Source organism: Pocillopora verrucosa, chromosome 11 (assembly GCF_036669915.1).
Source record: "Pocillopora verrucosa isolate sample1 chromosome 11, ASM3666991v2, whole genome shotgun sequence".
In the NCBI taxonomy this organism is placed as follows: domain Eukaryota; kingdom Metazoa; phylum Cnidaria; class Anthozoa; order Scleractinia; family Pocilloporidae; genus Pocillopora; species Pocillopora verrucosa.
In genome coordinates, this window is record NC_089322.1 from 16529288 (window position 1) to 16556124 (window position 26837).

The 26837-nt window shown below is 38.7% G+C and overlaps 2 protein-coding genes and 3 long non-coding RNA genes across 6 annotated transcripts; all 5 read left to right on the top strand.

Annotated features, from left to right (window-relative positions):
• The first annotated feature begins 708 nt into the window (after window positions 1–708).
• Window positions 709–5952, top strand: LOC136277061 (uncharacterized). Of its 2 annotated transcripts, XR_010715769.1 has the most exons (5): window positions 709–846; window positions 1817–1871; window positions 2523–4033; window positions 4230–4410; window positions 5095–5952. It is a non-coding gene; the product is annotated as an uncharacterized lncRNA (long non-coding RNA). The 2 variants fall into 2 exon arrangements; XR_010715768.1 differs by lacking the exon at window positions 709–846 and having other exon boundaries at window positions 1558–1871; window positions 2584–4033.
• Window positions 5953–8146: 2194 nt separating this feature from the next.
• On the top strand, window positions 8147–11452 carry LOC136277069 (E3 ubiquitin-protein ligase TRIM71-like). The gene has a single exon (XM_066158717.1). The coding sequence runs from the start codon at window positions 8166–8168 to the stop codon at window positions 10371–10373; it is 2208 nt and encodes a 735-aa protein (XP_066014814.1). The 5' UTR covers window positions 8147–8165; the 3' UTR covers window positions 10374–11452.
• Window positions 11453–13671: 2219 nt separating this feature from the next.
• On the top strand, window positions 13672–14726 carry LOC136284221 (protein lin-41-like). Its single transcript, XM_066174072.1, has 2 exons — window positions 13672–13757; window positions 14123–14726. Exons 1-2 carry the CDS (start codon window positions 13672–13674, stop codon window positions 14724–14726), a joined length of 690 nt encoding a protein of 229 aa, XP_066030169.1.
• Window positions 14727–17350: 2624 nt separating this feature from the next.
• Window positions 17351–19789, top strand: LOC136276987 (uncharacterized). The gene is made up of 4 exons (XR_010715709.1): window positions 17351–17911; window positions 18547–18592; window positions 19205–19259; window positions 19654–19789. It is a non-coding gene; the product is annotated as an uncharacterized lncRNA (long non-coding RNA).
• A 1480-nt stretch (window positions 19790–21269) lies between these two features.
• Window positions 21270–25858, top strand: LOC136277073 (uncharacterized). Its single transcript, XR_010715773.1, has 4 exons — window positions 21270–21352; window positions 22076–22177; window positions 23414–23920; window positions 24600–25858. It is a non-coding gene; the product is annotated as an uncharacterized lncRNA (long non-coding RNA).
• Window positions 25859–26837: the final 979 nt, after the last annotated feature.

The following is a 26837-nucleotide window of genomic DNA, read 5'->3' on the forward strand; positions in this document are numbered from 1 at the left end:
ATGGACATTATTAAGTTACAGACTTAATCACTTCTGAAAATCCAAGAGTTAAAAGAGATGAATTTTACATTTTATCAGGATTATCAATTTCTCAGGGTATCATTCAGTGTAGTACATTGTGTTCTGTGGCATGTACCAAAACCATTAATATTATTTTCCGATCCCAGGTTTTTGAAGTTGATCAAAAAGCTGATCCACAGGAAGAAGTAAACATCAGTGAAGGTACATTTAACTCCAAGAAGTGAATTAAACTGAACTTTATCTTATGTAATGTTACAAATGTAGGATGCAACTCTCCACTGAAGGCATCTGTCTATTGTAGGGATGTGAAGAAAAAAGCCCTTAATGCCACTTTTGATAAAAAAGAGTAAATAAAGTATTTTTGCAAGCAAAGTGACCCAACTAGTGGGAGATTATTCTGGCTTCCTTAGCATGAAGCAACTAGGAGTTTCACCACTCCCCCCCTAGATGGGATATCAGCTCATCACAAGGTTACCCCCCCCCCCAGCATTTCATCAGGCTTCCCTGAAAATTATCCAGTACCCAGTTATACTCCTCTCACTTTCGATTTAATGCTACATGACTTTGTATATTCTCCATCAAAATTGCAAGTATTCCTCCAACAAAAGTCTGGGAGAAAATTATTATCAATTGCATTAATGGTTACATAGCCAGGGCTCATGTTAAATTTTTATTTCATTTAGTAGATGAAAGCAGATCAAAGAAGTGCTTGAAAGATTTAAATGAGGAGCTACTTTGCTGTATCTGTCGTGAACTGATGGTATTGGCGCACACTTTGCCTTGCTCACACACTTTCTGTTTTGGTTGTATCAGGGACTGGCTTTGGTGAGACATATCACAGAGCATTTTTTTAGTTCTACAGTCATCTTAACCTGTAACCTTTTTAACCCCAAAGGGTGATTAGCATCTAATTTCTCCTTACAATATCACCCTTAGTAGCAAGAATAAAGGAAACAATCCCCATTATTATTTTTCTTGTTTCTACTTAGTTATTCAAAAGACTGTCGAGCAAAGGCTCAACTCAAGTCTGCTGTACCAGTGAAGGTGAGTGAATCCTTTACACCCTAACATCAGTATGCATATTCTCCATACTGTTTGCTCTACATTTCCTAAAGTGCTGACAAGGAGAAATTGTTGAACAATCAAGGGCTTCTTTAGTCAGTGATTATTTCCTTTATTCTCATGACCTTAATGTGTGATTCAGGGATGATATTGTAAGGAGAAATTAGATGCTTGTTACTCTTAGGGTTCTAAGGGTTATCAGTTGGACGGGGGATTAGAAAAGAGCCTTAAGGTTATTTTTTATCTAACACCAACTTCTTCTTTCTTTTTTGTGAGGTAATACAAAACAATGTGGAAGGAGAATCTTTTAGTTCATCACAAGTCATTTAAGGCTTTTTTTTTCTCTCCACTTCAATTTTGCTTGCGCAGTTAGTAAAAGTTAAGGTGAATTGTATTCTATAAGACTTTCTCACATTATTTAAGGGTCATGTTTTGACAGATTGTGACATCCTAGAATAGGGGTGGATTTTAAACACTACTTGAGATGTATTTGCTTGTCTGTCAAGACCAGTCTGTGTCAGGTCTAGATGCATTCTCTACAAGTTTAACATGCATATTTTTGTGTTCTTATCAGTGAACTGCTCTATAAACTTACTCAATGACTCAATTCTTATTCACATGTAAACAATTTTTTTTTCATTTCTGTGACATGTCCTGTATTTTGCATATCAGAGACAAGAATTTAATTGTAATGATAATGAGTAAGTGCTAAGCTTTCTGTTTGACCTTCCAGGTGCTAGACAATACATTCTCCAGAGGAATTTGAAGAAAGGCAGCTGAAAATTCAGGTGAGCAGTGATTTGAAAAAAAACCTTCCACTTTTGTTGTTGCAGTTAAGTTTTGTATTTGATCTTTTAATAAACAAATTCTTATGAACTGAACATATCATTCCTATGACATTTTTCTTGTCTTTTTAACATAATTAAAACAAATAATTAACAAATGTATTTCACCTCAGTGGAGGTGAACAATGGTGAATAATTATCCTTGCCATTTTGTGGCTCAGTTAATATCCACCAATATTCACCAACACTTTGGTGAATAATTGTTTTGATATATACCATACAGAAACCAAAAAAAATTAGTTCATTTCTGTCAATATAACGAAAAATGGTTGAAATTAATTTTGTCTCTTCACCTGCTTGGCAGTGAATATTACTTGCTGATCTCTTCTGAACAAAGGAATCAGTACACATGAAAAGCACTATTCACCTGTGTGATATTTTCTGACAAGTGATGTTTGCATGTGTAAGATTTTTGTGAACTGCTGTGTACAAAAGATTAAGAAAGCAAAATCAAATTTACCTGTATTGCTTTTTCATGTCATTTCACTTTTGTTTATAGAAAATTGCATGTAATATTTTTTGTCAATTCTCTGAAACATATCAGATATTTTTGTCTTCAAGATTGTTCTTGTTTGTTTGTTTTTAATTTTTTAGCTGCTTAAGCCTCCTACATGTGACTGGTAGTGTGTTAAATAGCTTTTTGCGATGCTTTCAGTGCTACTGACTCCCACAGAAAAAGAGCAGCATCCCCATCTGTACCCACACCCCATACTCATGACCCCCTCCAAGGACTGCACCCGAAGAGGCTGCTCCCAAGGTAACAAGACAAGCTGTGAATTCATTAAATAGGAAATTATAAGATTAAATAAGAAAATGAGATGGCAGCTTAACCTGTTCTCTTAAGAGTGATTAGCATCTAATTTCTCCTTTCAATATCACCCCTGAATCAAACATTAAGGTCATGAGAAAGTAGGAAATGATCACAAACTAAAAAAACCCTCTTGATTGTTAATCAAATTCTCCTTGTCAGCACCTAAGGAAATGTTTAGAGAACAGTAGGGAGAATATGTATGCTAATGTTAGGGAGTGAGGGGTAAATGTCTAGAGCTCTGAGTTCAAGACTTGGACATGTTGCTGTGTTGTGTTCTTGGGTGAGACACTTTACTTTCACAGGGTTCTCTCCACCCAGGATTATATATGGATACTGCTGTCAAGGAAACCTGATGAAATGCTGGGGGGTAACCTGCAATGGACCGACATCTCATCTGGGAAGGGGGGGGGGGATGTAAAACCAAAACCTAAAAACTCTCATAGACCAACCAGATGAAAAGAAAATAACACGAGCAGGTGATAAGAACTGACAGTGAAAACAAACAAACTGGCTGAGGGGCAAGAAAATGAGAGTGATCAAGATGAGAGCGATATTTTTTTATCCCTCTTCTCATTAGCAGTCAATTTACTATAGTCCACTTTAATCATCATCGGCAGTCCATTGCAGGTGATGTTGACTGAGAAACAGTTAAGTGCTTTAGGGGCATTGATGCACTGCAAGTTCAGCATGTGAGCAGCACAGTCTACTGCAATGGTTGCATTTAAGACTGTCAGTTGTTGGTGTGCCTCCTTTTGTGAGCTGCTTGAAACTCTTTTGGAGACAGCTGATTCCCCCCCCCTCTATATCCAACCCCATTGATAAATAACGATTGTCACCTTAGTAAGATTTTTCAGTGATTTTTACTTTCCCATACTTCAATTTCCCTGAATACACCGCTTTTATTAGTTTCTGTTTAAGGAGATAAAAGTATAGCATCTACCCACCTTATTTGCTTTTGCAGGAATTGCATTTGAGATGTATTTATAAACCGTCTATAGACTGAGGAGTGTTTTGATTGCATCAAGTTCCAATTGCTATTTAGGTATTCCATGCATGCAGGAATTTTCATGAACAAGTTCCTTTAAATAGTATGAAATATAAATTGATTGAATGAATTACTGACATTATAGGATACTTTTCACTGTGCTCATGAACTGAGTACAGTTCTCCTTTAGGTTCAGATAGCGTTGACCATTGTTGAAGTGATATCTTACTGAATGCATTTTGAATAAATTTATTTGTTTGATTTGCAAAAGTGTGTTACTGTGCAACAAGAATGGCTGCATGAGTAATGGTAAGTTATCTTTTTTTTTGTATTAAAATCTCATCTTTGGATGAAGTAGGCTATTTAGGATTATTTTTTTGACTTTGCCAGATTGCATCAGTTGATAGCTAAGATGTGAAGTTCATGAGAAACCCTTCCACCTTATTTGGTTCAGTTTAAGAGCCAAGTTAACCAAGATGTCGTCTTGCAAATTCTCACTCTTCAGAGACAGAGCAAATTAGATGAAGTAGCAGGGAGGATTCAGGGGAGGCTGATGGTTTGGGAGGCATTCCAGCTACACAGCCTCTGCCAGGGCCCTCACCACACCCCTGGAAAGGAGAGATATTCCTCCACAGTTGAGCATAACTCTGGAGCACATTGTTGGCCAGCTGGATGTGCTCACACAGGTTAGTTGTGGAAAAATTTGTGAACAGGGAATTGTTTTGGAAACCAAGAGCCTTGGCGGGGGGGGGGGGGTTGGGACGGGGGATGCACTCCTGTTAGTGACCCCATCACGCTGCCATTCATAGGGGAGAATACCAGGGGTTGAAGAGGGACCCGTGCTAGGGGGAAAGGAGCAAAAGGTGTGGCCCAATGAAAAGCTTACACATATCACCTATCGATCAATATCCATTTTAAAATACCCTTCCTTTAACAAGACACAAGACTTAGAAACGGGGGACACAGCTTTCGCGTACTCAATTTTTGCTAGTTCCTTTTACCAGTCTTTGAGAAGCATAGATTCATTTAGCCTGAATTAGGCGGTCTTCTTCTTTGTTTGGGGGGGGGGGAGGGAGGAAGGGGGATGGTATGGAAGCACCACAGTTGCTCTTTCTCTCTCCCCCCTCCCCCTGGGAAAAGGAATACCTGATCGCAAGATGGACCTCATTTCTGAAACAGCGACTGGTGACCAAGTCCGTGGCCCTCGTCGGGAAAAAGGTCACGAACAGTCTAATATGAGGTTTTTATTGTACAGAGACGAGGCAAAGATTTCATGCAACACGGAGATGTATTAGCTTATGCTGAAGCGAAAAATATTTTTTAGAGTAAGGGAGATACTCTGATATTCATTGCGCCGCCTTTTGTTGCAGACAGTTTCAATTTTGGAACAAATGCTGACGATGACTGAGAATAAATTACGAAAATGCCTGGGTAATCAACAGAAAATAACTCTACAGATCAGACCTACTGAGTAGCGCGATGCGGCGTCAGTATAAAGAGACTTAATCACTAGACATGATCAGAATTCTTTTAAGACTAGTCTTTGTATGGTAATATTGTAAACTATGAAACGAAAGTAGTCATGGATATAGTCATGGGCATTGGTTTAGCTTGACTTTAGTATGTTATTGGTTTAGAAAGCCTATGCCACCCTCTTGACAAATCAGGTACGAGCCTTATCAAGATCGAGTGTGGAGTAGGGCCATTCGTATATTTCCAACGCGTCAGGCTCTTTGCCAGTTTTTTTCTTTGAGTTATCTTTGGCATTTTATTATATTTCCTTTATTAGAGCAGTTTCCAACTGAGTATCAAAAGTGATGCTGGATTGATTTGGTTTTGCTTCACTTCGTTGTGTGATTGGTCCAGTAAACTCGTGTCACAATCTCAACCAATCAAATGTAAAACTAAAACCAAACACGACTTGGTCACTCGCGTTTTCCCGCGCTTTAAGGAGGTTGCCTGTTTCTACTCTGTGTTCTCATTGGCTAATAATCATGGTAACCTTTTTTCTGATTGGCAGTTGTCATCACAACTGGATTTGGTTTTTCGATACTCGATTGAAAAGTGCTCGACGATTGGCAGTTGTGATCAATTTGGATTTGGTGATCCAGTTGTGATCAATTTGGATTTGGACACTCGATTGAAATTCGCTTTTTGAGAATACAGTGTTGTATATCTGTGTGTACATATCATATAAAGTTACTAAGGCAATACAAGAACTACAAGTAGATTAATAAACTATTTATACCTACTTTTGCTGTATGTTTGGAATGAGAACTTGGTTTACATTTAGTCGGAGGTTGAAGTAGCTTTTTTGTGAGCTGATTTTATTTTCTGGTGTTCTCTGTATTCAATGTTCTTATATGTTTTAAAATTGTTTTTGGTTTAAATACGTGGTCAGTAACTATAGATCCACGGCCAAGTAATGGCTTCTCAGGGTTGTCAAAAAGATTTTGTGTAACAGCCGTCAATTCAGTGTCAATTCCACGTTTTATTCGATCCGAACAAATACGCTCAGCACACTGTTTGAATACAATACTGTATGAGAAATCCTTTCAAACAAGCAAGTGTCCTTTTCCGTAACCTTGAAAGGTGGTACAATATCCGTAATGATTTCGTAATGTTCTATTTCTTCGATGTGAGTCTAGTTAAACGATCCTCATCCGAAAAATAAAGGCGAGAATAACAAGCGATGAAAACATACGTGCGCCGAGGTTTAACGTAGTGTCGAATGGCAAAACCTCGGCAGAGACTGGCCCTAGTCCTCAGGGAAGATACCACTGACATTTAGAGTAACTGGACTGTGATACAAAGAAGGCCGCACTAAAAAGTTTTATTTCCACCATTGTCATGCTTCTATGCCTGTTACCGGCTTATTGTAACAAACTTGCCTTCTATGTAGAAAGGGCTTATCTAGATTGTTACGTATTATCTTTTTCAAACTTTTAAATGCCGATTAACAACAGCATTAGGGGTCAAAATCTCATATTTGATGCATACACTGTATTCAAACAGCCTTGGACCGAAGGCGAGACCACATCAGCTTCACCCTCTGTTAGGCTGTCACCGAACGCTTGAAAAGAGAAGAACTTAGCTAAGAAGGTGACTCCTCCATCTACTTTCAACTGAGTCTCTTTTTTTCACTCATCATCCCACCCTCCCTTCCCCCGTTCTGTTCGCATGTGTTGAACCGGAAGACTGATGTTTGAAAGTTGCATGGTCACAAGAATAAAATGAAAATAGTGTGGCAGAGAAGAACTGCAGCAGAGCGTTTTTTTTTTTTTAACTTTCACCTACATTTTGTTAACACTATTTCTGCAAAAAGTGGTTGGCTTTCCGAGTATCTGTGTACCTACCCCTCCCTAACTCAACATTAACCCGGACCTATTATAGGTTGACTGTTTTGGGGTGAAGGGAGGGGTAGGTTCGTTGTTTCTCTGACGTTGATCCTAATCCATGATCCGCACCAAATGCGACACGCAAACGAATCAAAATAAGTTATAACCTTTAGAGAGCTAGTCTCCCTTCTCATAAGAAAGCAGATTTTAGTGACCTTTCCGTCAATGTCACGGAATTTCTAATCGTGACTGCACATCTGCTTAGTGTTACTCTCTCGCGCTCCCTTTCAAAAAGTTAAGAAACATCGAAATAAAAAACTGAAGCTATCAAATACCGCTCGGGAGAGCACGAGATTTCTCCAAAGAGATCCGATTCGCTGCTTTTTAATAAAAAACTGTGTCAAACAAGTTTCTTGGAACCTCAACTCACTAAACGGCGATAAATATAGCCATGATAAAATGAGGTGGATGGTATAATTTCAAACGTTCGCAGCGTGTTCTTTTCGTGATACAATGGCAAGAGCGATCCCTTCGGTCACGCTCTGAAATCGATATAATTACGCAGTGATTGAGAAAGTAGACAGTTGGTGAATAAAATTGAAATGCAAAACTGTCAATCTCTGCGAGAAGCTCACATGGTTCTTAAGAGATCTAACTCGCTGCTTTAAATAGAATTCAGTTTCTTGAAATCTCAAACAAAACAGGGTGTGTTTCTCTCTGCAATTCGTGATGGAGACGCTTCCACAAAACCTCTCTGATAATTTTCGTGTGGAATCAAAAAAGTTTCTCGGAATCCCAAACTCACTAAACTGCGGTAAATGTAGCTATGATAAATGAGGTTGATGGTACATGAACAAACATTCCCAGCGTAGTGTATTTCGTGATACAGTGGCTAGAACGACACATTCGGTCACGCTATGAAATCGATTTTACTACGCAGTGAGAGAGAAAGTAAACAATGGGTGAATAAAATTGTAATTAAAAACTGTCAATCACGCGATCCTACAGAGATCTGCTTCGCTGCTTTAAATAGAATGCTAATCCAAGTTCAGTTTCTCGGAATCTCAAACAAAATAGGGCTGTGTTTTACTCAGCAATTCGTGATGGAGTCGCTTCTAAAAAACCTCAAGGAGCATGTAACATGCTCGATTTGTTTGGATACTTACACCAAACCGAAGACCATTGCTTGTCTTCATACGTTCTGCTGTGAATGCCTGGAGAGACATGCACTAACGAGCCAAAAACAAGGGTTTTATCGATGCCCCGAGTGTCAGGCACAAATTGGCATCCCTGAAGGAAAGCGTTTTGATAATCTGCCCAGCAGTTTTCTGCACAACAGTTTGTTGAGTCTTCTCGCCGTTCGACGCAGCGGCGAGGGAAATGAAATCAGCTGTAGTACATGCCAGAAGAAGAGCGCTGAGATCAACTACTGCTTTGATTGCGAGAAGTTTATGTGCCCAGAATGTGTGAAAGCACACGAAGTGTTTCGAGAAACTTTGTTTCAAGGACACAAAGTCACACCAGTGCGACAGTTTCAAGCCACAGACTACGAGGCGTTGTTGAAACGGCAGTCATTTTGCTCCGTTAAGTATCACGAGAAAGAAGTGACAAAGTTTTTCTGTGTGGGCTGTCAAAGTTGCGTGTGTCAGATTTGCATCGCCACTGATCACAAGAGCCACGATGTTGTTCCGCTTGAAAAGGCAGCGGACGATGAAAAAGCAAACATCATTGCCAGAGCAAAGCTGGTCAAAGAGATGAAGGAGGTCTGCCGAGGTGTTATTCGTGAATTTGAAAACACGGAAAATGAGTTGGAAACGAACATTACCACAGCTAAACGCCAAGTCTCCCAAGCAACCGAACAGATGATGGGAAAGCTTCGCCAACTGGAACGTGAAGCCATTACTGCCCTAGAGAAGACTCGCGTGTCAAGGATTGAGAAATTACATTCTGGAAAAGCATCGGTTGTCTCTTTCGAAAAGCAACTTGACCAAGCATTTGAGTTCAGTAACAACCTGGTTGAGAGAAGCTCAAGTTCAGACATAATGCTAATCAAGAAAAATGTAGAAGAACGAATCAAAGACCTCATCGAGACCACAATGCCTGCACTTCCGGTTAGCTCGTGTGTGGAGTTTGTGTCGACATGTGAACCAGAGAGTTTGAGTCTGGGATTTACGAAATTCAGCAAGACAGATGTGCAAGGATCGACCGTGGAAGGACTGGATCAGAATTTCCAAGCTGGTGTAGAGGCAGAGCTACTAATTTGTCTCAAATCAAGCGAAGGAGAAATCAGAAACACTCAGCACACAGATCGTGTTGAAATACACATAGACCCTGCGGATCAGGTGAGGAGTTTGGTGACGAGTGAAAAAAAAGATGGAAATTTCCAAGCAAAATTTGTAGCGAAAGTACCAGGTACTTATAAAATAGAATTAAAGATAAATGGACAGAAACTTGCCAAGAGTCCATTTGCTATTCTGGTCAATGCACGAGAGTTAAATGTTGTAGGCAAGTTGGACTTACATGGAGAAATGCTCCGAGATCCAGCCGGCATTGCTGTGAACAGTAAAGGTGTTATTGCTGTGGCTGATCGTGGCGGTCATCGTATCCTGGTATTTGATGAGACAGGAAAGTTTGTGCGAAAAATTGGTTCTTATGGAGACAAGGATGGACAATTAAAGGCTCCAGCTGACGTCACATTCCTCAACAATGACGAGATTCTGGTGGCTGATAAAGGTAATCACCGAATACAGCAGTTGAATGTACAGACAGGGAACTTTGTGAAAAGCTTTGGAAAAAAGGGAAGTGGAGATGGAAAGTTTAACATTCCAATAAGTGTTTGTATTACAAGTGACGGACGTTTTATCGTTGTAGCGGATTTTAATAACAGCAGAATTCAGGTGTTTACAATGGATGGTGAACCTGTGTTTAAGTTTGGAGAGAGCGGTCCAGAAAGGCTGCGTCTTCCACTCAGCTGCGTTTGTTACGAGGAAAAGTTCATGGTAACTGACCCTTATAATAACTGTGTGAAAGTGTTTGATGAGAGAGGACAGTTTTTGTACAAGTTTGGAGAAAAAGGAAACGGTGATGGACAGATGAATGAGCCGTATGGCTTATGTGTTGACAAACATAATAACGTTTTCTTATGTGATTGTAGAAATAATCGAGTTCAACAGTTTACATTGGAAGGAACTTTCACTGGAAAGACAAGTTCAAATATTCAGTTTCGATGGCTGAAGAGTGTCACACCAATGCTAGATGATCGGATTGTGGTCACAGACTGCGAAAATGGAGAAGTTTACATTCTGAAATGAATGCCCATTTTTGAAAGTTTTCGAATATCTGTAAGTTTTATTGTTTTATTAATTTACGGAAAACTGTGACATGTCACGTGTCAATAGAGAACTTGAAAGAATATGGCTAGAATCAGCAACTTGCCTTCTAATTTTTCAAGGACAGTTTCAAAGAATTGTTGATTCATCACTTCAGAAATGTGATTGTGTGAGCTTTTATTAAATTATAGTAATAGGACTGAGTGGAGTCCAATTCGGTCTATAACCATACGAGTGATTGACAAAATCGGACGACTACGAACGGGGAGTCCCATTTGTCAATCACCATTTTAAAAAAGAAACTAGACATCGGTTATACGTTTTCACGAAAAGACAACGGTTCAGTCGCCGAAATGCGCGACAACAGCGCTTGCATATGACACGCATTGTCCATTTACACAGGCATGACATGTCAACTGTTCTATTCAATTGTCCAGTTACAAACATGACATCTGCACTGTCCAATTGGTGCTCAAATCGAGCTGGCGATAACCAATCACATGCCGGAATTTTGTTATAGTTTTGACAGACCACAAAATCGATTTCAAACGAGATTAAGCTTTGTAACCGCTCAAAGATTTAGGAGTATTATTAAGGAAAAAAAAACACATTTCTGCAAAATAAATGTACAGTGGCATTGATTAATGTAAATTGCGGATGATACATTTTACTTATCAACTTTGCATTTTTCCAGCATGTAGTAGACTTTTCCCAGAGTATATTTTGGTAGAGTTTTGGTTAAGTTAAATAATAGTAATTCTCTCATCAAATGAAGCATGCCTTTGTATCAAATTTTTAAAGTAACACATTGACAGCAGCTTGCATGATTAAGCTGTAAACAATTCAACAATTTCGTAGTGCTTCGTTACTTTTGGAGGAATAACATTTAAATTGTTATTAGAAACCGTCTAAAGACTGAGGAGTGTTTTGAATGCATCAAGTTTGCATTTCTATTTAGGTATTTTATGCATGCATGAGTTTTCATTAATAAGTTCCTTTAAGTATTAAAAGTGTCGATTGATTGAATGAATTACAGATATTACAGGATATTTTCCAATGTATTCATGAACTGTTCTAAAGTGCTTATCCTTTAAGTTTCTATAGCATTGACCATCGATAAAACAAATATCTTATTGACAGCATTGTGAATAAATTTACTTGTTTGATTTTCAAACGTGTGTTACTGTGCAACAAGAATGGCTGCATGAGTAATAGATTAATTATCTTTTTGCTGTCCTAAAAACTCTTCTTTGGATGAAGAAGGGTATTTAGGATTATTTTTGACTTTGCCAGATTGCATCAGTTGAAAGCTAAGATGTATAGTTTACAAGAACCCCTTCTGCCTTACTTGGTTCAGTTTAAGAGCCAAGTTAACCAAGATGTTGTATTGCACATTTTGATTGTTCAGAGACAGAGAAAATCAGATGAAGTAACAGGGAGGACTGGGGAGGCTGATGGTTTGGGAGGCATTCCAGCTACACAGCCTCCCCTCACCACACCCCGTAGAAAGAAGAGATATTCCTCTACAACTGAGCATAACACTGGAGTAAATTGTGGGCCAGCTGGGTGTGCTTACGCAGTCTTTTGTTGTGGAAACATTTCTGAACAAGGAATTATTTTAGAAACCAAGAGCCCTGGGGTTGGGGACGGGGGATACACTCCTGTTAATGACCCCATCACGCTGTTATTCATCGGGGAGAATACTAGGGGTTGAAGGGGACCCATGTTAGGGAGAAAGGAGCGAAAGGGTGTGGCCTGATGAAAAGTTTACACCTATCAGCTATTACTCAATATCCATTTTAAAACACCCTTCCTTTAGCCTGGATCAGGTGCCGGGGGTGGGGGGGGGGGGGAGGGAGGGAAATGATGGTGGGGAAGCACTATAGTTGCTCTTTCTCTCCCCCCCCCCCCCCCCCCCGCCCCCTAGAAAAAGGAATACCTGGTCGCGAGATGAGGTTCATTTCTGAAACAGCAATTAGCTATCAAGTCCATGGCTCCCGTCGGGAAAAAGGTTGGTCCACAGAAACTCAGAAAGACTCGCGTCACAATCTTAACCAATCATATGTAAACCTAAGACCAAACACGACCTGATCACTCGCGTTTTCCCGCGCTTTAAGGGGGTTGGCTGTTTCTACTCTGAGTTCTCATTGGCTAATAATCATGGGAACCTTTTTTCTGATTGGCAGTTGTGATTACCTTGGTTTTGGTTTTTCGATACTGAATTGAAAAGTGCTCGATGATTGGCAGTTGTGATCACTTTGGATTGAGTTGTAGGACACTCAGTTGAAATGCGCTTTTTGACAATACAGTGTTTTATATCTGTGTGTGAATATCACATAAAGTTACTAAGTCAATGGCAGAACTACAAGTAGATTAATAAAATATTTTTACCTACCTTTGCTGTATGTTTGGAATGAGAACTTGTTTTACATTTAGTCGGAGGTTGAAGTAGCTTTTCTATTAGCTGATTTTATTTGCTGGTGTTCTCTGTATTCAATGTTCTTATGTGTTTTAAAATTGTTTTTCGTTTAAATACGTATTCAGTAACTTTAGACCTAGATTAAACAGAACGTTATTTGTCCGCTGGTGGATACGAGTTTATAATATCTCTCACAAAAGAGAGATGTTGTCGACACTCGAGGATAAATTTGTATCAACCCACGGCCATGTAATGCCTTCTCAGGGTTGTCAAAAAGATTTTGTGTAACAGTCGTCAATTTAGTATCAATATCACGTTTTATTCGATCCAATCAACTACGCTCTGCACACTGTTCGAATACAATGCTGTATGATAAATCCTTTCAAACAAGTAAGTGTCCTTTTCCGTAACCTTGAAAAGTGCTACAATATCCGTAATGGTTGCGTAATATTCTTTTTCTTCGATGTAAGTCTAGTTAAACGATCCTCATCCGAAAAATAAAAGCGAAAATAACAAGCGATGAAAACACACGTGCGCTGAGATTTAACGTAGTGTCGAATGGCAAAATCTCGGCAGAGACTAGGCCTAGTGCTGAGGGAACCTACCATTTACATTTAGAGTAACTGAACTGTGATACAAAGAAGGCCGAATAAAAAAGTTTTATTTACACCACTGTCATGCTTCCATGCCTGTCACCGAATTAATGTAACAAATCTGCCCTCTATGTAGAAAGGGCTTATCTAGAAATGTTACATATTATCTTTTTCAAACTTTCAAATGCCGAACAACAACAGCATTAGGGGGCAAAATCTCTTGTTTGGGGCATACACTGTCCGAACTGACTGGTTTCCGAAACGCAGAATGATTCCGAATGAATTGGGTTCCCTTGGGGAAGGAACAAGCGATGGGAGCCTGTATCACCGAGTGAAGTACTATGGTATGGATACGTGATAGAGAGGTAGGGGTAGTAAAGATGGAGATAGGGCCACTTGAGCCAGAAAAAGGGGTGCAGGGTACTAGACAGAGAGGTAAATACTCTGGGAAAATTTTTAAGGGGGCGGTGTGAGTTTAGATCATAGAAATATGCAGAAATAAACAACAACAACAACAACAACACCTGATGCCTCTTTCACCTCATTAGCAGATAATATTTTGTCTGTAACTCTGAAGTAGGATCAAGATCAAAGCCCAATCTTGTTTAACTGACTTTACATAAAGATTATCATCCTTCTGCCAAGGGTCAAAAAGAAATTTTCGCCGTAGGGGTAAGGCCATCTTCATAGATTAAGTTCAGGGACCTGTTTCTTGAAAGTACCGGTAACCAGGAGCCCATAAGTAATGAGCTCCGAATACAGCAATTGAATGTACAGACAGGGAACTTTGTGAAAAGCTTTGGCAAAGAGGGAAGTGGAGATGGAGAGTTTGTGTCTCCTGTAGGTGTTTGTATTACAGGTGATGGACGTTTTATCGTTGTAACGGAGTTTGCTAATAGCAGAATTCAGGTGTTTACAATGGATGGTGAACCTATGTTTAAGTTTGGAGACAACGGCCCAGAAAGGCTGGATCATCCCACCAGCTGCGTTTGTTACAAGGAAAAGTTCTTTGTAACTGACAAGAATAATCACTGTGTGAAAGTGTTTGATGAGAGAGGACAATTTCTGTACAAATTTGGAGAAAAAGGACACGATGATGGACAGATGCATACGCCGTATGGTTTATGTGTTGACAAACATAACAACGTTTTGGTATATGATGCGAGGAAGATTCGCATTCAACAGTTTACTCTGGAAGGAGCTTTCACTGGAAAAACAAGTTCAAATATTCAATTTGGATTGTCCTGGAGTGTTACCCCAATGTCAGATGATCGGATTTTGGTCACAGGCTTCCGCGGGAAAGAAGTTTACATTCTGAAATGAACGTCCATTTCTGAAAGCAACAATCAATTTTTCAAAAGTAAACCTTTAGCAAATATCTTTGAGTTTTATTATTTTATTAATTTACGGAAAATTGTGACATGTCATTTGTCGTAAGAGAATTGGAAAGAAAATGGCTAGAATCAGCAACCTGCCTTCTAATTTTCTTTGGAGAGTTCAAAGAACTGTTGATTCATCATTTCAGTAATGTGATTGTTTGTGTCCAATCTGATCTCTAATCGTACTAGTGATTGACAAAATCAGACGGCCGCAAAGTGGGAGTCAGATTTGTCAATCAATAGTTTAGAAAGCAACCACTCATTGGTTATATGTTTTGTATTTCCGATCCCATTGGCCCGAGGGCGCTTGCGATTACTTGTTTATCACATAAAGGGAAAAATCTTTGAGGGAATTGCATTTGCGCACAATGTCTACATGATTTAGCCCTTTCAATACTGCTACTAATGTCAAAACAGATGTAACTGACCAATAGATTCAATGAACATTTGATTCTGAAAGTACAGTTACCAACATCACAAGGCTTCATTCAGTTAAATTGCAATCAATAACTGGTTGCCACCAACAGCAAAAAGACTCAATCAGCATCAAGTGATTTAAGAAAAAATGCATTCTGTCTTATCCAATCAGTATTCAGTAATTTTGCCCCACTTTTGATAATACAAAAAAATCAACAGAGCGTGCATATAATGAGAACTGTTTACTTACATCGGCATGACATGTCAACTGTTCTATTCAATTGTCCAATCGCAAGCACAATACATACACAGTCCTATTGGTGTTCAAATTGGGCTGGTAATTACCAATCACGTGCAAGAATATAGTTTTGATAAAGCATGAAATCAATTTCAAACGAGAATAAGCTCTATAACCGCTTAAAGACATAGGAGTATTTTAAAGGCAAAATATACATTTCTGCAAAGTAACTGCACAGTGGTACTGAGTAGTGTTAATTGTTGCTGATAATTTTTACTTATTTACTTTATATATTTTCAGCAGGTTTAAGTAGACTCTTCCGTGAGCATATTTTGGGAGACTGATAGTTGAGCTCGATAATATTAATTGACTTGTCAGATGGAGCATGCTTTTACATCCAATTCTTTAATGACCACTCATGGACAGTGGCTTGCATGATTAAGCTGTAAACAATTTGACAATTTCGTAGTACTTAGTTGCTTTTGGAGGAATTACATCTAAAATGTGGTTAGAAATCATCTTAAGAGTGAGAAGTGTTTTGAATGCATGAAGGTAGCATTTCTATTTAGGTTTTTCATACATGGATGAATTTTTAAGAATAAGTTTCTTTAAGTATTATAAAAATGCAAATTGATCGAATGAATTACTGATACTATAGGATATTTTTCACCATATTCATGAACTGTTCAACGGTGCTTATCCTTTAGGTTTGTATAGCATTGACCACTGTTAAAACAAATATCTTACTGAATGCATTGTGAATAAATTTACTTGTTTGATTTGCAAAAGTGTATTACTGTGCAACACTGTGAATAATAGGTAAATGATCTTTTTTGTTGTACTTAAAACTCTCCATTGGATGAAGTAGGCTATTGAGAATTATTATTTGACTTTGCCAGATAGCATCAAATGAAAGCTAAGAGTTGAAGTTCACGAGAAATCCTTCCACCTTACTCGGTTTAGTTGAAGAGCAAAGTTAACCAAGATGTTGTCTTGCAAATTTTCATTCTTCAGAGACAGAGCAAATTAGATGAAGTAACAGGGAGGACTGGGGAAGCTGATGGTTTGGGAGGCATTCCAGTTACACAGCCTCCCCTCACCACACCCCTGGAAAGAAGAGATATTCCTCCACAACTGAGCATGACACTGGAGCTCATTGTGGGCTAGCTGGATGTGCTAACACGTTTGGTGTGCAAACATTTCTGAACAGGGAAGTATTTTAGAAACCAAGCGCCTTGGGGGTGGGGTGGGATGCACTCCTGTTAATGACCCCATCATGCTAACACACATTGAGGAGAATACCAGGGGTTGAAGAGGGACCCATGTCAGGGGGAAAGAAGCAAAAGAGTTTGGTCCAATGAAAAGTTTACACATATCAACCACGGATCAATATCCATTTTAAAACATCCTCCCTCCAACAAGGCACGAGTCTTAGAAACGGGGGACACGGCTTTTGGGTACCCAGTTTAAGAATACACTGTTTTATATCTGTGTGTACATATCATATAAAGTTACTATGGCAATATAAGAACCGCAATCAGATTAATTAATTAATGAACTATTATTACCGACCTTTGCTGTATATTCAAACTTTCACGATGCCACACAACGACAGCATCAAGGGGAAAAATTCCCTATTTTGTGCATACACTGTCCGAACAGACTGGGTTCGGAAACATCTAAACTCTATTAAAAGTACAAAACTTTGCATGCTGATCAACACAGTTTACGTGTTTCGAGCCTACGAGCGATGCGAGCGTGACAGAGATCCGCGAGAAAACAAAACATCACTTTCACATTCATTCCTCATATCCGTTATCCTTTTCCCTATTCCTGATTTTGCTAACGAGAAGTTACACCCGAGCTTGTCCGATCTTGTCCGAACGATTTCCGAATATCGTGTCGTACTGTTAAAATGGCCGCTTGGAGAGTACTTCAAGAACACTGGAAGAATCTTGAAGTGGTATGAGAGGCTTTTGCACACTGAAACAGAGGAGAAAAATGCTCCGTCTGCAGAGGGTCGAGGGGAATTGCTATGATCCATCTCTACAACCAGAAAAAATTTTGCTAAAACCGACTGTCACTCGTCTCGGACTCAGTGATGAATATTCAGATGTTGTTATTGACAGTGTGATATCTCCTTTAATGATCAGTCGTGTTCACGCTGAAATTCATTTCAGCAATGGAAAATTCAGAATTGATTGTAAAGGACTGAACGGGCTGCTAGTCAACAAAACAAAGCGTAGCTCTGCTGTCCTATGCGATGGTGATGTTGTTGTCTTTGGAGGTGCTGGCGTTAAAACGAAAGAAGGACAGAGTTTGTCAGCTTAGGATTCGGAGCTTGTGTATGTTTTTAATGAGGTCTGCCAGAATGATTCTGAAGAAGTGGGCTCCCTTGGGGAAGGAACAAGCGATGGAAGCGTGTGAAGGCGAAGCAAACGGAAAAAGCCCGTATCACTAAGTGAAGGAGTGAGGTGTGGGTACATAACACTCAGAAGTAGGGGTAGTAATGATGGAGAGTAGGGTCACTTGACCTAGAAAAGGAGTGTAGGGTACTAGACAGAGAAATAAATACTTTGGAGAAGAATTTCAAGGGGGTGGTGTGGGTTGAGATCATAGAAATTACAACAACCTCTTGTCTCTTTCACTTCCTTAGCAGATACTATTTTGTCTGTAACTCTTAAGCGGGATCAAGATCATACCCAGTTTTTTATTATTTTGTGATTTTACATGAAGACTATCATCTTTCTTCCAAGGGTCAAATATACATTTTCCCCAAAGGTGTAGGGGCATCTTCATATCTTAGATTCTAACACCCTAACCAGTTCATTTTTAATATTTTGTTGATAGTTGTATTGTATAATTTCATAACTTCTGAAACCCTCATCTTGAATGAAAACAGACAGCTGTACAGGCCTCTTAAGTTACCAGGATCTCCCGAAACAGGTTCCCACTCATTACACCTCCTTAACATAACCATTTTGTTGTATGTGTTCCTAAAATCAAGTTCCAGACTGCTAAAAATAAGACCAAGTGTCAAGACCTAATCTGAACTTCTTAGTGAATGTTGATGGGCCTGTCAAAATTCTAATATTTTTGTAATTTTCAGTTCTCCATGTGAAAAGAAGACTAAAGGCAGCATGGACGATAAGCAGGTAGATAAACTTGGGCTTCTGATTTAATGATTATCAAGTGGCAAATTACTATTTTTTTATATCATTTTTAAAGAAAAGGCAAAGAGAAAACAAATTTACCTTATATCTTTACCACTGAAATTAAATTTATAGGGTTATGACCCTAAGGACAGGTTATTTCAAGAGATCTAACCCAAACCATGGTTTTACACATTCAGTGGATCCAAGGCTTTCTCTATAACAGGGTTGTTGATTTTATTAAATTGTCATCTCCATTTACTGTCAGCTTTTGGCCCTCTTGACAATGTTCACAAAAGCAAATGCTCAGATGAAAGTTCCAGCTAAATTGAAGATTATTTAGGATGAGGTCTTGTGAAATAATGGCTAAACTTTGTTTAAATAATTAGATCAAGAAAGCAACTTCTATGGATAAGTTTTAGTACCATGTATTCTAATATTTACCGGGTAGCATATGGACATTATTAAGTAACAGACTTAATCACTTCTGAAAATCCAAGAGTTAAAAGAGATGAATTTTACATTTTATCAGGATTATCAATTTCTCAGGGTATCATTTATACATTGTGTTCTGTGGCATGTATCAAAACCATGAATATTCTTTTCCAATCCCAGGGTTTTGAAGTTGATCAAAAAGCTGATCCACAGGAAGAAGTAAACATCACTGAAGGTACATTTAACTCCAAGAAGTGAATTAAACTGAACTTTATCTTATGTAATGTTACAAATGTAGGATGCAACTCTCCACTGAAGGCATCTGTCTATTGTAGGGATGTGAAGAAAAAAGCCCTTAATGCCACTTTTGATAAAAAAGAGTAAATAAAGTATTTTTGCAAGCAAAGTGACCCAACTAGTGGGTTACCCCCAGCATTTTATCAGGCTTCCCTGAAAATTATCTGGTACCCAGTTATACTCCTCTTACTTTTGATTTAATGCTACATGACTTTGTATATTCTCCATCAAAATTGCAAGTATTCCTCCAACAAAAGTCTGGGAGAAAATTATTATCAATTGCATTAATGGTTACATAGCCAGGGCTCATGTTAAATTTTTATTTCATTTAGTAGATGACAGCAGATCAAAGAAGTGCTTGAAAGATTTAAATGAGGAGCTACTTTGCTGTATCTGTCATGAACTGATGGTATTGGCACACACTTTGCCTTGCTCACACACTTTCTGTTTTGGTTGTATCAGGGACTGGCTTTGGTGAGACATCACAGAGCATTTTTTTAGTTCTAAAGTCATCTTAATCTGTAACTTTTTAACCTCTAAGGGTGATTAGCATCTAATTTCTCCTTACAATATCACCCTTAAATCACACATTAAAGTTGTGAGAATAAAGGAAACAACCAGCAACGTAAGAAGTATTTGATTGTGAAACAAATTCTCCTTGTCAGCACCTTTGGGAATGTATATATAGAGAACAGTATAGAGAATATACACAGTGATGTTAAGGTGTAAAGGTTTAAGGTGAATCTGTTGGGTCATGTGAAAATTGATTTGACAGCAGTTATTCAACCACACAAAATAGTAGAATGTTTTGATTCAGAAACAACAAAATAGTCATAGGTCAAACAGAATCATTATTTCATAAAAACTTATTAGTTCACTTGTTTTTGCAAAGAAAAGAACCTTGATACAATTGATGTGTAATCTTCAATTGCAAAGGCATAATGTGTGGACTCTATCCTATTGGTTCTTAAATTGAGCTTCTAACCAATCACATTTGAGAATTTTATTTCAGTTTCATTCACAAATGTGATTGTATTGATTGATATAATTGAAAGAGTGCTTAGAAGAATAAAATGACATGTTAATAAGCAAAAAGTATTGAAGTTATTTTTCTTGTTTCTACTTAGTCATTCAAAAGACTGTCCAAACTGTAGAGCAAAGGCTCAACTCAAGTCTGCTGTACCAGTGAAGGTGAGTGAATCCTTTACACCCTAACATCAGTATGCATATTCTCCATACTGTTTGCTCTACATTTCTTAAAGTGCTGACAAGGAGAAATTGTTGAACAATCAAGGGCTTCTTTAGTCAGTGATTATTTCCTGTTTCTCATGACCTTAATGTGTGATTCAGGGATGATATTGTGAGGAGAAATTAGATGCTAGTCACTCTTAGGGTTCTAAGGGTTATCAGTTATTAGTTGGAGGGGTGATTAGAAAAGAGCCTTAAGGTTATTTTTTATGGAACACCAACTTCTTTCTTTTTTGTAACGTAATGCAAAACAATGTGGAAGGAAAATCTTTTAGTTCATCACAAGTCATTTAAGGCTTTTTTTTTCTCTCCACTTCTTCAATTTTGCTTGCGCAGTTAGTGAAAGTTAAGGTGAATTGTATTCTATAAGACTTTCTCACATTATTTAAGGGTCATGTTTTGACAGATTGTGACATCCTAGAATAGGGGTGGATTTTAAACACTGTACTTGAGATGTATTTGCTTGTCTGTCAAGACCAGTCTGTGTCAGGTCTAGATGCATTCTCTACAAGTTTAACATGCATATTTTTGTGCTCTTATCATTGAACTGCTCTATAAACTTACTCAATGACTCAATTCTTATTCACATGTAAACACTTTTTTTTTCATTTCTGTGACATGTCCTGTATTTTGCATATCAGAGACAAGAATTTAATTGTAATGATAATGAGTAAGTGCTAAGCTTTCTGTTTGACCTTCCAGGTGCTAGACAATACAATAAACAAAGTAGCAGAAGAAGTTCTCATTCCAGAGGAACTTGAAGAAAGGTAGCTGAAAATTCAGGTGAGCAGTGATTTGAAAAAAAACCTTCCACTTTTGTTGTTGCAGTTAAGTTTTGTATTTGATCTTTTAATAAACAAATTCTTATGAACTGAACATATCATTCCTATAACATTTTTCTTGTCTTTCTAACATAATTAAAACAAATAATTAACAATTGTATTTCACCTCAGTGGAGGTGAACAATGGTGGATATTTACCTTGCCATTTTGTGGCTCAGTTAATATCCACCAATATTCACCAACACTTTGGTGAACAATTGTTTTGATATATACCATACAGAAACCAAAAAAATTAGTTCATTTCTGTCAATATAACAAAAAATGGTTGAAATTAATTTTGTCTCTTCACCTGCTTGGCAGTGAATAGTACTTGCTGATCTCTTCTGAACAAAGGAATCAGTACACATGAAAAGCACTATTCACCTGAGTGTGTGATATTTTCTGACAAGTGATGTTTGCATGTGTAAGATTCTTTGTGAACTGCTGTGTACAAAAGATTAAGAAAGCAAAATCAAATTTACCAGTATTGCTTTTTCATGTAATTTCACTTTTGTTTATAGAAAATTGCATGTACATGTAATATTTTTTTTGTCAATTCTCTGAAACATATCAGATATTTTTGTCTTCAAGATTGTTCTTGTTTGTTTGTTTTTAATTTTTTAGCTGCTTAAGCCTCCTACATGTGACTGGTAGTGTGTTAAATAGCTTTTTGTGATGCTTTCAGTGCTAGTGACTCCAACAGAAAAAGAGCAGCATCCCCATCTGTACCCACACCCCATACTCATGACCCCCTCTAAGGACTGCACCTGAAGAGGCTGCTCCCAAGGTAAGTCTGGACAAGCTGTGAATTCATCAAATAGGAAATTATAAGATTAAATAAGAAGATTAAATATGAGATGGCAGCTTAACCTGTTCTCTTAGGAGTGATTAGCATCTAATTTCTCCATTCAATATCACCCCTGAATCAAACATTAAGGTCATGAGAAAGTAGGAAATGATCACAAACTAAAAAACCCTCTTGATTGTTAATCAAATTCTCCTTGTCAGCACCTAAGGAAATGTTTAGAGAACAGTAGGGAGAATATGTATGCTAATGTTAGGGAGTGAGGGGTAAATGTCTAGAGCTCTGAGTTCAAGACTTGGACATGTTGCTGTGTTGTGTTCTTGGGTGAGACACTCTACTTTTACAGGGTTCTCTCCACCCAGGATTATATATGGATACTGCTGTCAAGGAAACCTGATGAAATGCTGGGGGGTAACCTGCAATGGACTGACATCCCATCTGGGAAGTGTGGGGGGGGGGGGGGGGGTGTAAAACCAAAACCTAAAAAATCTCATAGACCAACCAGATGAAAAGAAAATAACACGAGCAGGTGATAAGAACTGACAGTGAAAACAAACAAACTGGCTGAGGGGCAAGAAAATGAGAGTGATCAAGATGAGAGCAATATTTTTTATCTCTCTTCTCATTAGCAGTCAATTTACTATAGTCCACTTTAATCATCATTGGCAGTCCATTGCAGGTGATGTTGACTGAGAAACAGTTAAGTGCTTTAGGGGCATTGATGCTCTGCAAGTTCAGCATGTGAGCAGCACAGTCTACTGCAATGGTTGCATTTAAGACTGTCAGTTGTTGGTGTGCCTCCTTTTGTTAGCTGCTTGAAACTCTGTGGGCAACAGCTGATTCCCCCCCCCCCCTCTATATCCAACCCCATTGATAAATAACGATTGTCACCTTAGTAAGATTTTTCAGTGATTTTTACTTTCCCAAACTTAATTTCCCTGAATGCACCGCTTTTATTAGTTTCCGTTTAAGGAGATAAAAGCATGGCATCTACCTACCTTATTTGCTTTTGCAGGAATTGCATTTGAGATGTATTTAGAAACCGTCTATAGACTGAGGAGTGTTTTGATTGCATCAAGTTGCAATTGCTATTTAGGTATTCCATGCATGCAGGAGTTTTCATGAACAAGTTCCTTTAAATAGTATGAAATATAAATTGATTGAATGAATTACTGATATTATAGGATACTTTTCACTGTACTCATGAACTGAGTACAGTTCTCCTTTAGGTTCAAATAGTGTTGACCATCGTTGAAGTGATATCTTACTGAATGCATTTTGAATAAATTTACTTGTTTGATTTGCAAAAGTGTGTTACTGTGCAACAAGAATGGCTGCATGAGTAATGGTAAGTTATCTTTTTTGTTGTATTAAAATCTCATCTTTGGCTGAAGTAGGCTATTTAGGATTATTTTTTTGACTATGCCAGATTGCATCAGTTGATAGCTAAGCTGTGAAGTTCATGAGAAACCCTTCCACCTTACTTGGTTCAGTTTAAGAGCCAAGTTAACCAAGATGTTGTCTTGCAAATTCTCACTCTTCAGAGACAGAGCAAATTAGATGAAGTAGCAGGGGGGATTCAGGGGAGGCTGATGGTTTGGGAGGCATTCCAGCTACACAGCCTCTGCCAGGGCCCTCACCACACCCCTGGAAAGGAGAGATATTCCTCCACAGTTGAGCATAACCCTGGAGCACATTGTTGGCCAGCTGGATGTGCTCACACAGGTTAGTTGTGGAAAAATTTGTGAACAGGGAATTGTTTTGGAAACCAAATGCCGGGGGGGGGGGGTTGGGGACGGGGGATGCACTCCTGTTAGTGACCCCATCACGCTGCCATTTATAGGGGAGAATACCAGGGGTTGAAGAGGGACCCGTGCTAGGGGGAAAGGAGCAAAAGGTGTGGCCCAATGAAAAGCTTACACATATCACCTATCGATCAATATCCATTTTAAAACACCCTTCCTTTAACAAGACACAAGACTTAGAAACGGGGGACACAGCTTTCGCATACTCAATTTTTGCTAGTTCCTTTTACCAGTCTTTGAGAAGCATAGATTCATTTAGCCTGAATTAGGCGGTCTTCTTCTTTGTTTGGGGGGGGGGAGAGGGAGGAAGGGGGATGGTATGGAAGCACCACAGTTGCTCTTTCTCTCTCCCCCCTCCCCCTGGGAAAAGGAATACCTGATCGCAAGATGGACCTCATTTCTGAAACAGCGACTGGTGACCAAGTCCGTGGCCCTCGTCGGGAAAAAGGTCACGAACAGTCTAATATGAGGTTTTTGTTGTACAGAGACGAGGCAAAGATTTCATGCAACACGGAGATGTATTAGCTTATGCTGAAGCGAAAATATTTTTTAGAGTAAGGGAGATACTCTGATATTCATTGCGCCGCCTTTTGTTGCAGACAGTTTCAGTTTTGGAACAAATGCTGACGATGACTGAGAATAAATTACGAAAATGCCTGGGTAATCAACAGAAAATAACTATACAGATCAGACCTAATGAGTAGCTCGATGCGGCGTCAGTATAAAGAGACTTAATCACTAGACATGTTCAGAATTCTTTTAAGACTAGTCTTTGTATGGTAATATTGTAAAGTATGAAAGAAATTTTCAATTGAGTGTCGAAAGTAGTCATGGATATAGTCATGGGCATTGGTTTAGCTTGACTATAGTCTGTTATTGGTTTAGCGAGCCTATGCCGCCCTCTTGACCAATCAGGTACGAGCCTTATCAAGATCGAGTGTGGAGTAGGGCCATTCGTATATTTCCAACACTGAGTATCAAAAGTGATGCTGGATTGCTTTGGTTTTGCTTCACTTCGTTGTGTGATTGGTCCAGAAAACTCGTGTCACAATCTCAACCAATCAAATTTAAAACTAAAACCAAACACGACTTGGTCACTCGCGTTTTCCCGCGCTTTAAGGAGGTTGCCTGTTTCTACTCTGTGTTCTCATTGGCTAATAATCATGGTAACCTTTTTTCTGATTGGCAGTTGTCATCACAACTGGATTTGGATTTTCGATACTCAATTGAAAAGTGCTCGACGATTGGCAGTTGTGATCAATTTGGGTTTGGTGATCCAGTTGTGATCAATTTGGAATTGGACACTCGATTTAAAATTCGCTTTTTGAGAATACAGTGTTGTATATCTGTGTGCATGTACATATCATATAAAGTTACTAAGGCAATATCAGAACTACAAGTAGGTAAATAAACTATTTATACCTACCTTTGCTGTATGTTTGGAATGAGAACTTGGTTTACATTTAATCGGAGGTTGAAGTAGCTTTTTTGTGAGCTGATTTTATTTTCTGGTGTTCTCTGTATTCAATGTTCTTATATGTTTTAAAATTGTTTTTGGTTTAAATACGTAGTCAGTAACTATAGATCCACGGCCAAGTAATGGCTTCTCAGGGTTGTCAAAAAGATTTTGTGTAACAGCCGTCAATTCAGTGTCAATTCCACGTTTTATTCGATCCGAACAAATACGCTCAGCACACTGTTTGAATACAATACTGTATGAGAAATCCTTTCAAACAAAGAAGTGTCCTTTTCCGTAACCTTGAAAAGTGGTACAATATCCGTAGTGATTTCGTAATGTTCTATTTCCTCGATGTGAGTCTAGTTAAACGATCCTCATCCGAAAAATAAAGGCGAGAATAACAGGCGATGAAAACATACGTGCGCCGAGGTTTAACGTAGTGTCGAATGGCAAAACCTCGGCAGAGACTGGCCCTAGTCCTCAGGGAAGATACCGCTGACATTTAGAGTAACTGGACTGTGATACAAAGAAGGCCGCACTAAAAAGTTTTATTTCCACCATTGTCATGCTTCTATGCCTGTTACCGGCTTATTGTAACAAACCTGCCTTCTATGTAGAAAGGGCTTATCTAGAATGTTACGTATTATCTTTTTCAAACTTTTAAATGCCGATTAACAACAGCATTAGGCGTCAAAATCTCCTATTTGATGCATACACTGTATTCAAACAGCCTTGGACCGAAGGCGAGACCACATCAGCTTCACCCTCTGTTAGGCTGTCACCGAGCGCTTGAAAAGCGAAGAACTTAGCTAAGAAGGTGACTCCTCCATCTACTTTCAACCGAGTCTCTTTTTTTCCCTCATCATCCCACCCTCCCTTCCCCCGTTCTGTTCACATGTGTTGAACCGGAAGACTGATGTTTGAAAGTTGCACAAGTTTCTTGGAATCTCAACTCACTATACGGCGATAAATATAGCCATGATAAAATGAGGTGGATGGTATAATTTCAAACGTTTGCAGCGTGTTCTTTTCGTGATACAATGGCTAGAGCGACACATTCGGTCACGCTATGGAATCGATATAGTTACGCAGTGATGGAGAAAGTAGACAGTAGGTGAATAAAATTGAAATGCAAAACTGTCAATCTCTGTGCAAAGATCACATGATTCTCAAGGGATCTAATTCGCTTCTTTAAATATAATTCAGTTTCTCGGAATCTCAGACAAAAGAAGGTGTGTTTCTCTCGGCAATTCGTGATGGAGTCGCTTCCAAAAAACCTCTCTAATAATTTTCGTGTGGAATCAAAAAAGTTTCTCGGAATCCCAAACTCACTAAACGGCGTTAAATGTAGCGATGATAAAATGAGCTAGATGGTACA

Bases quoted from the DNA above. Each gene is read 5' to 3' on its own strand.
- LOC136284221 (XM_066174072.1), top strand. From the start codon at position 13,672: ATGATTCCGAATGAATTGGGTTCCCTTGGGGAAGGAACAAGCGATGGG. The intron at 13,758-14,122 runs GTGATAGAGAGG...GTTTCTTGAAAG, and splicing joins AAGTACTATGGTATGGATAC to TACCGGTAACCAGGAGCCCA.
- LOC136277069 (XM_066158717.1), top strand. From the start codon at position 8,166: ATGGAGTCGCTTCTAAAAAACCTCAAGGAGCATGTAACATGCTCGATT.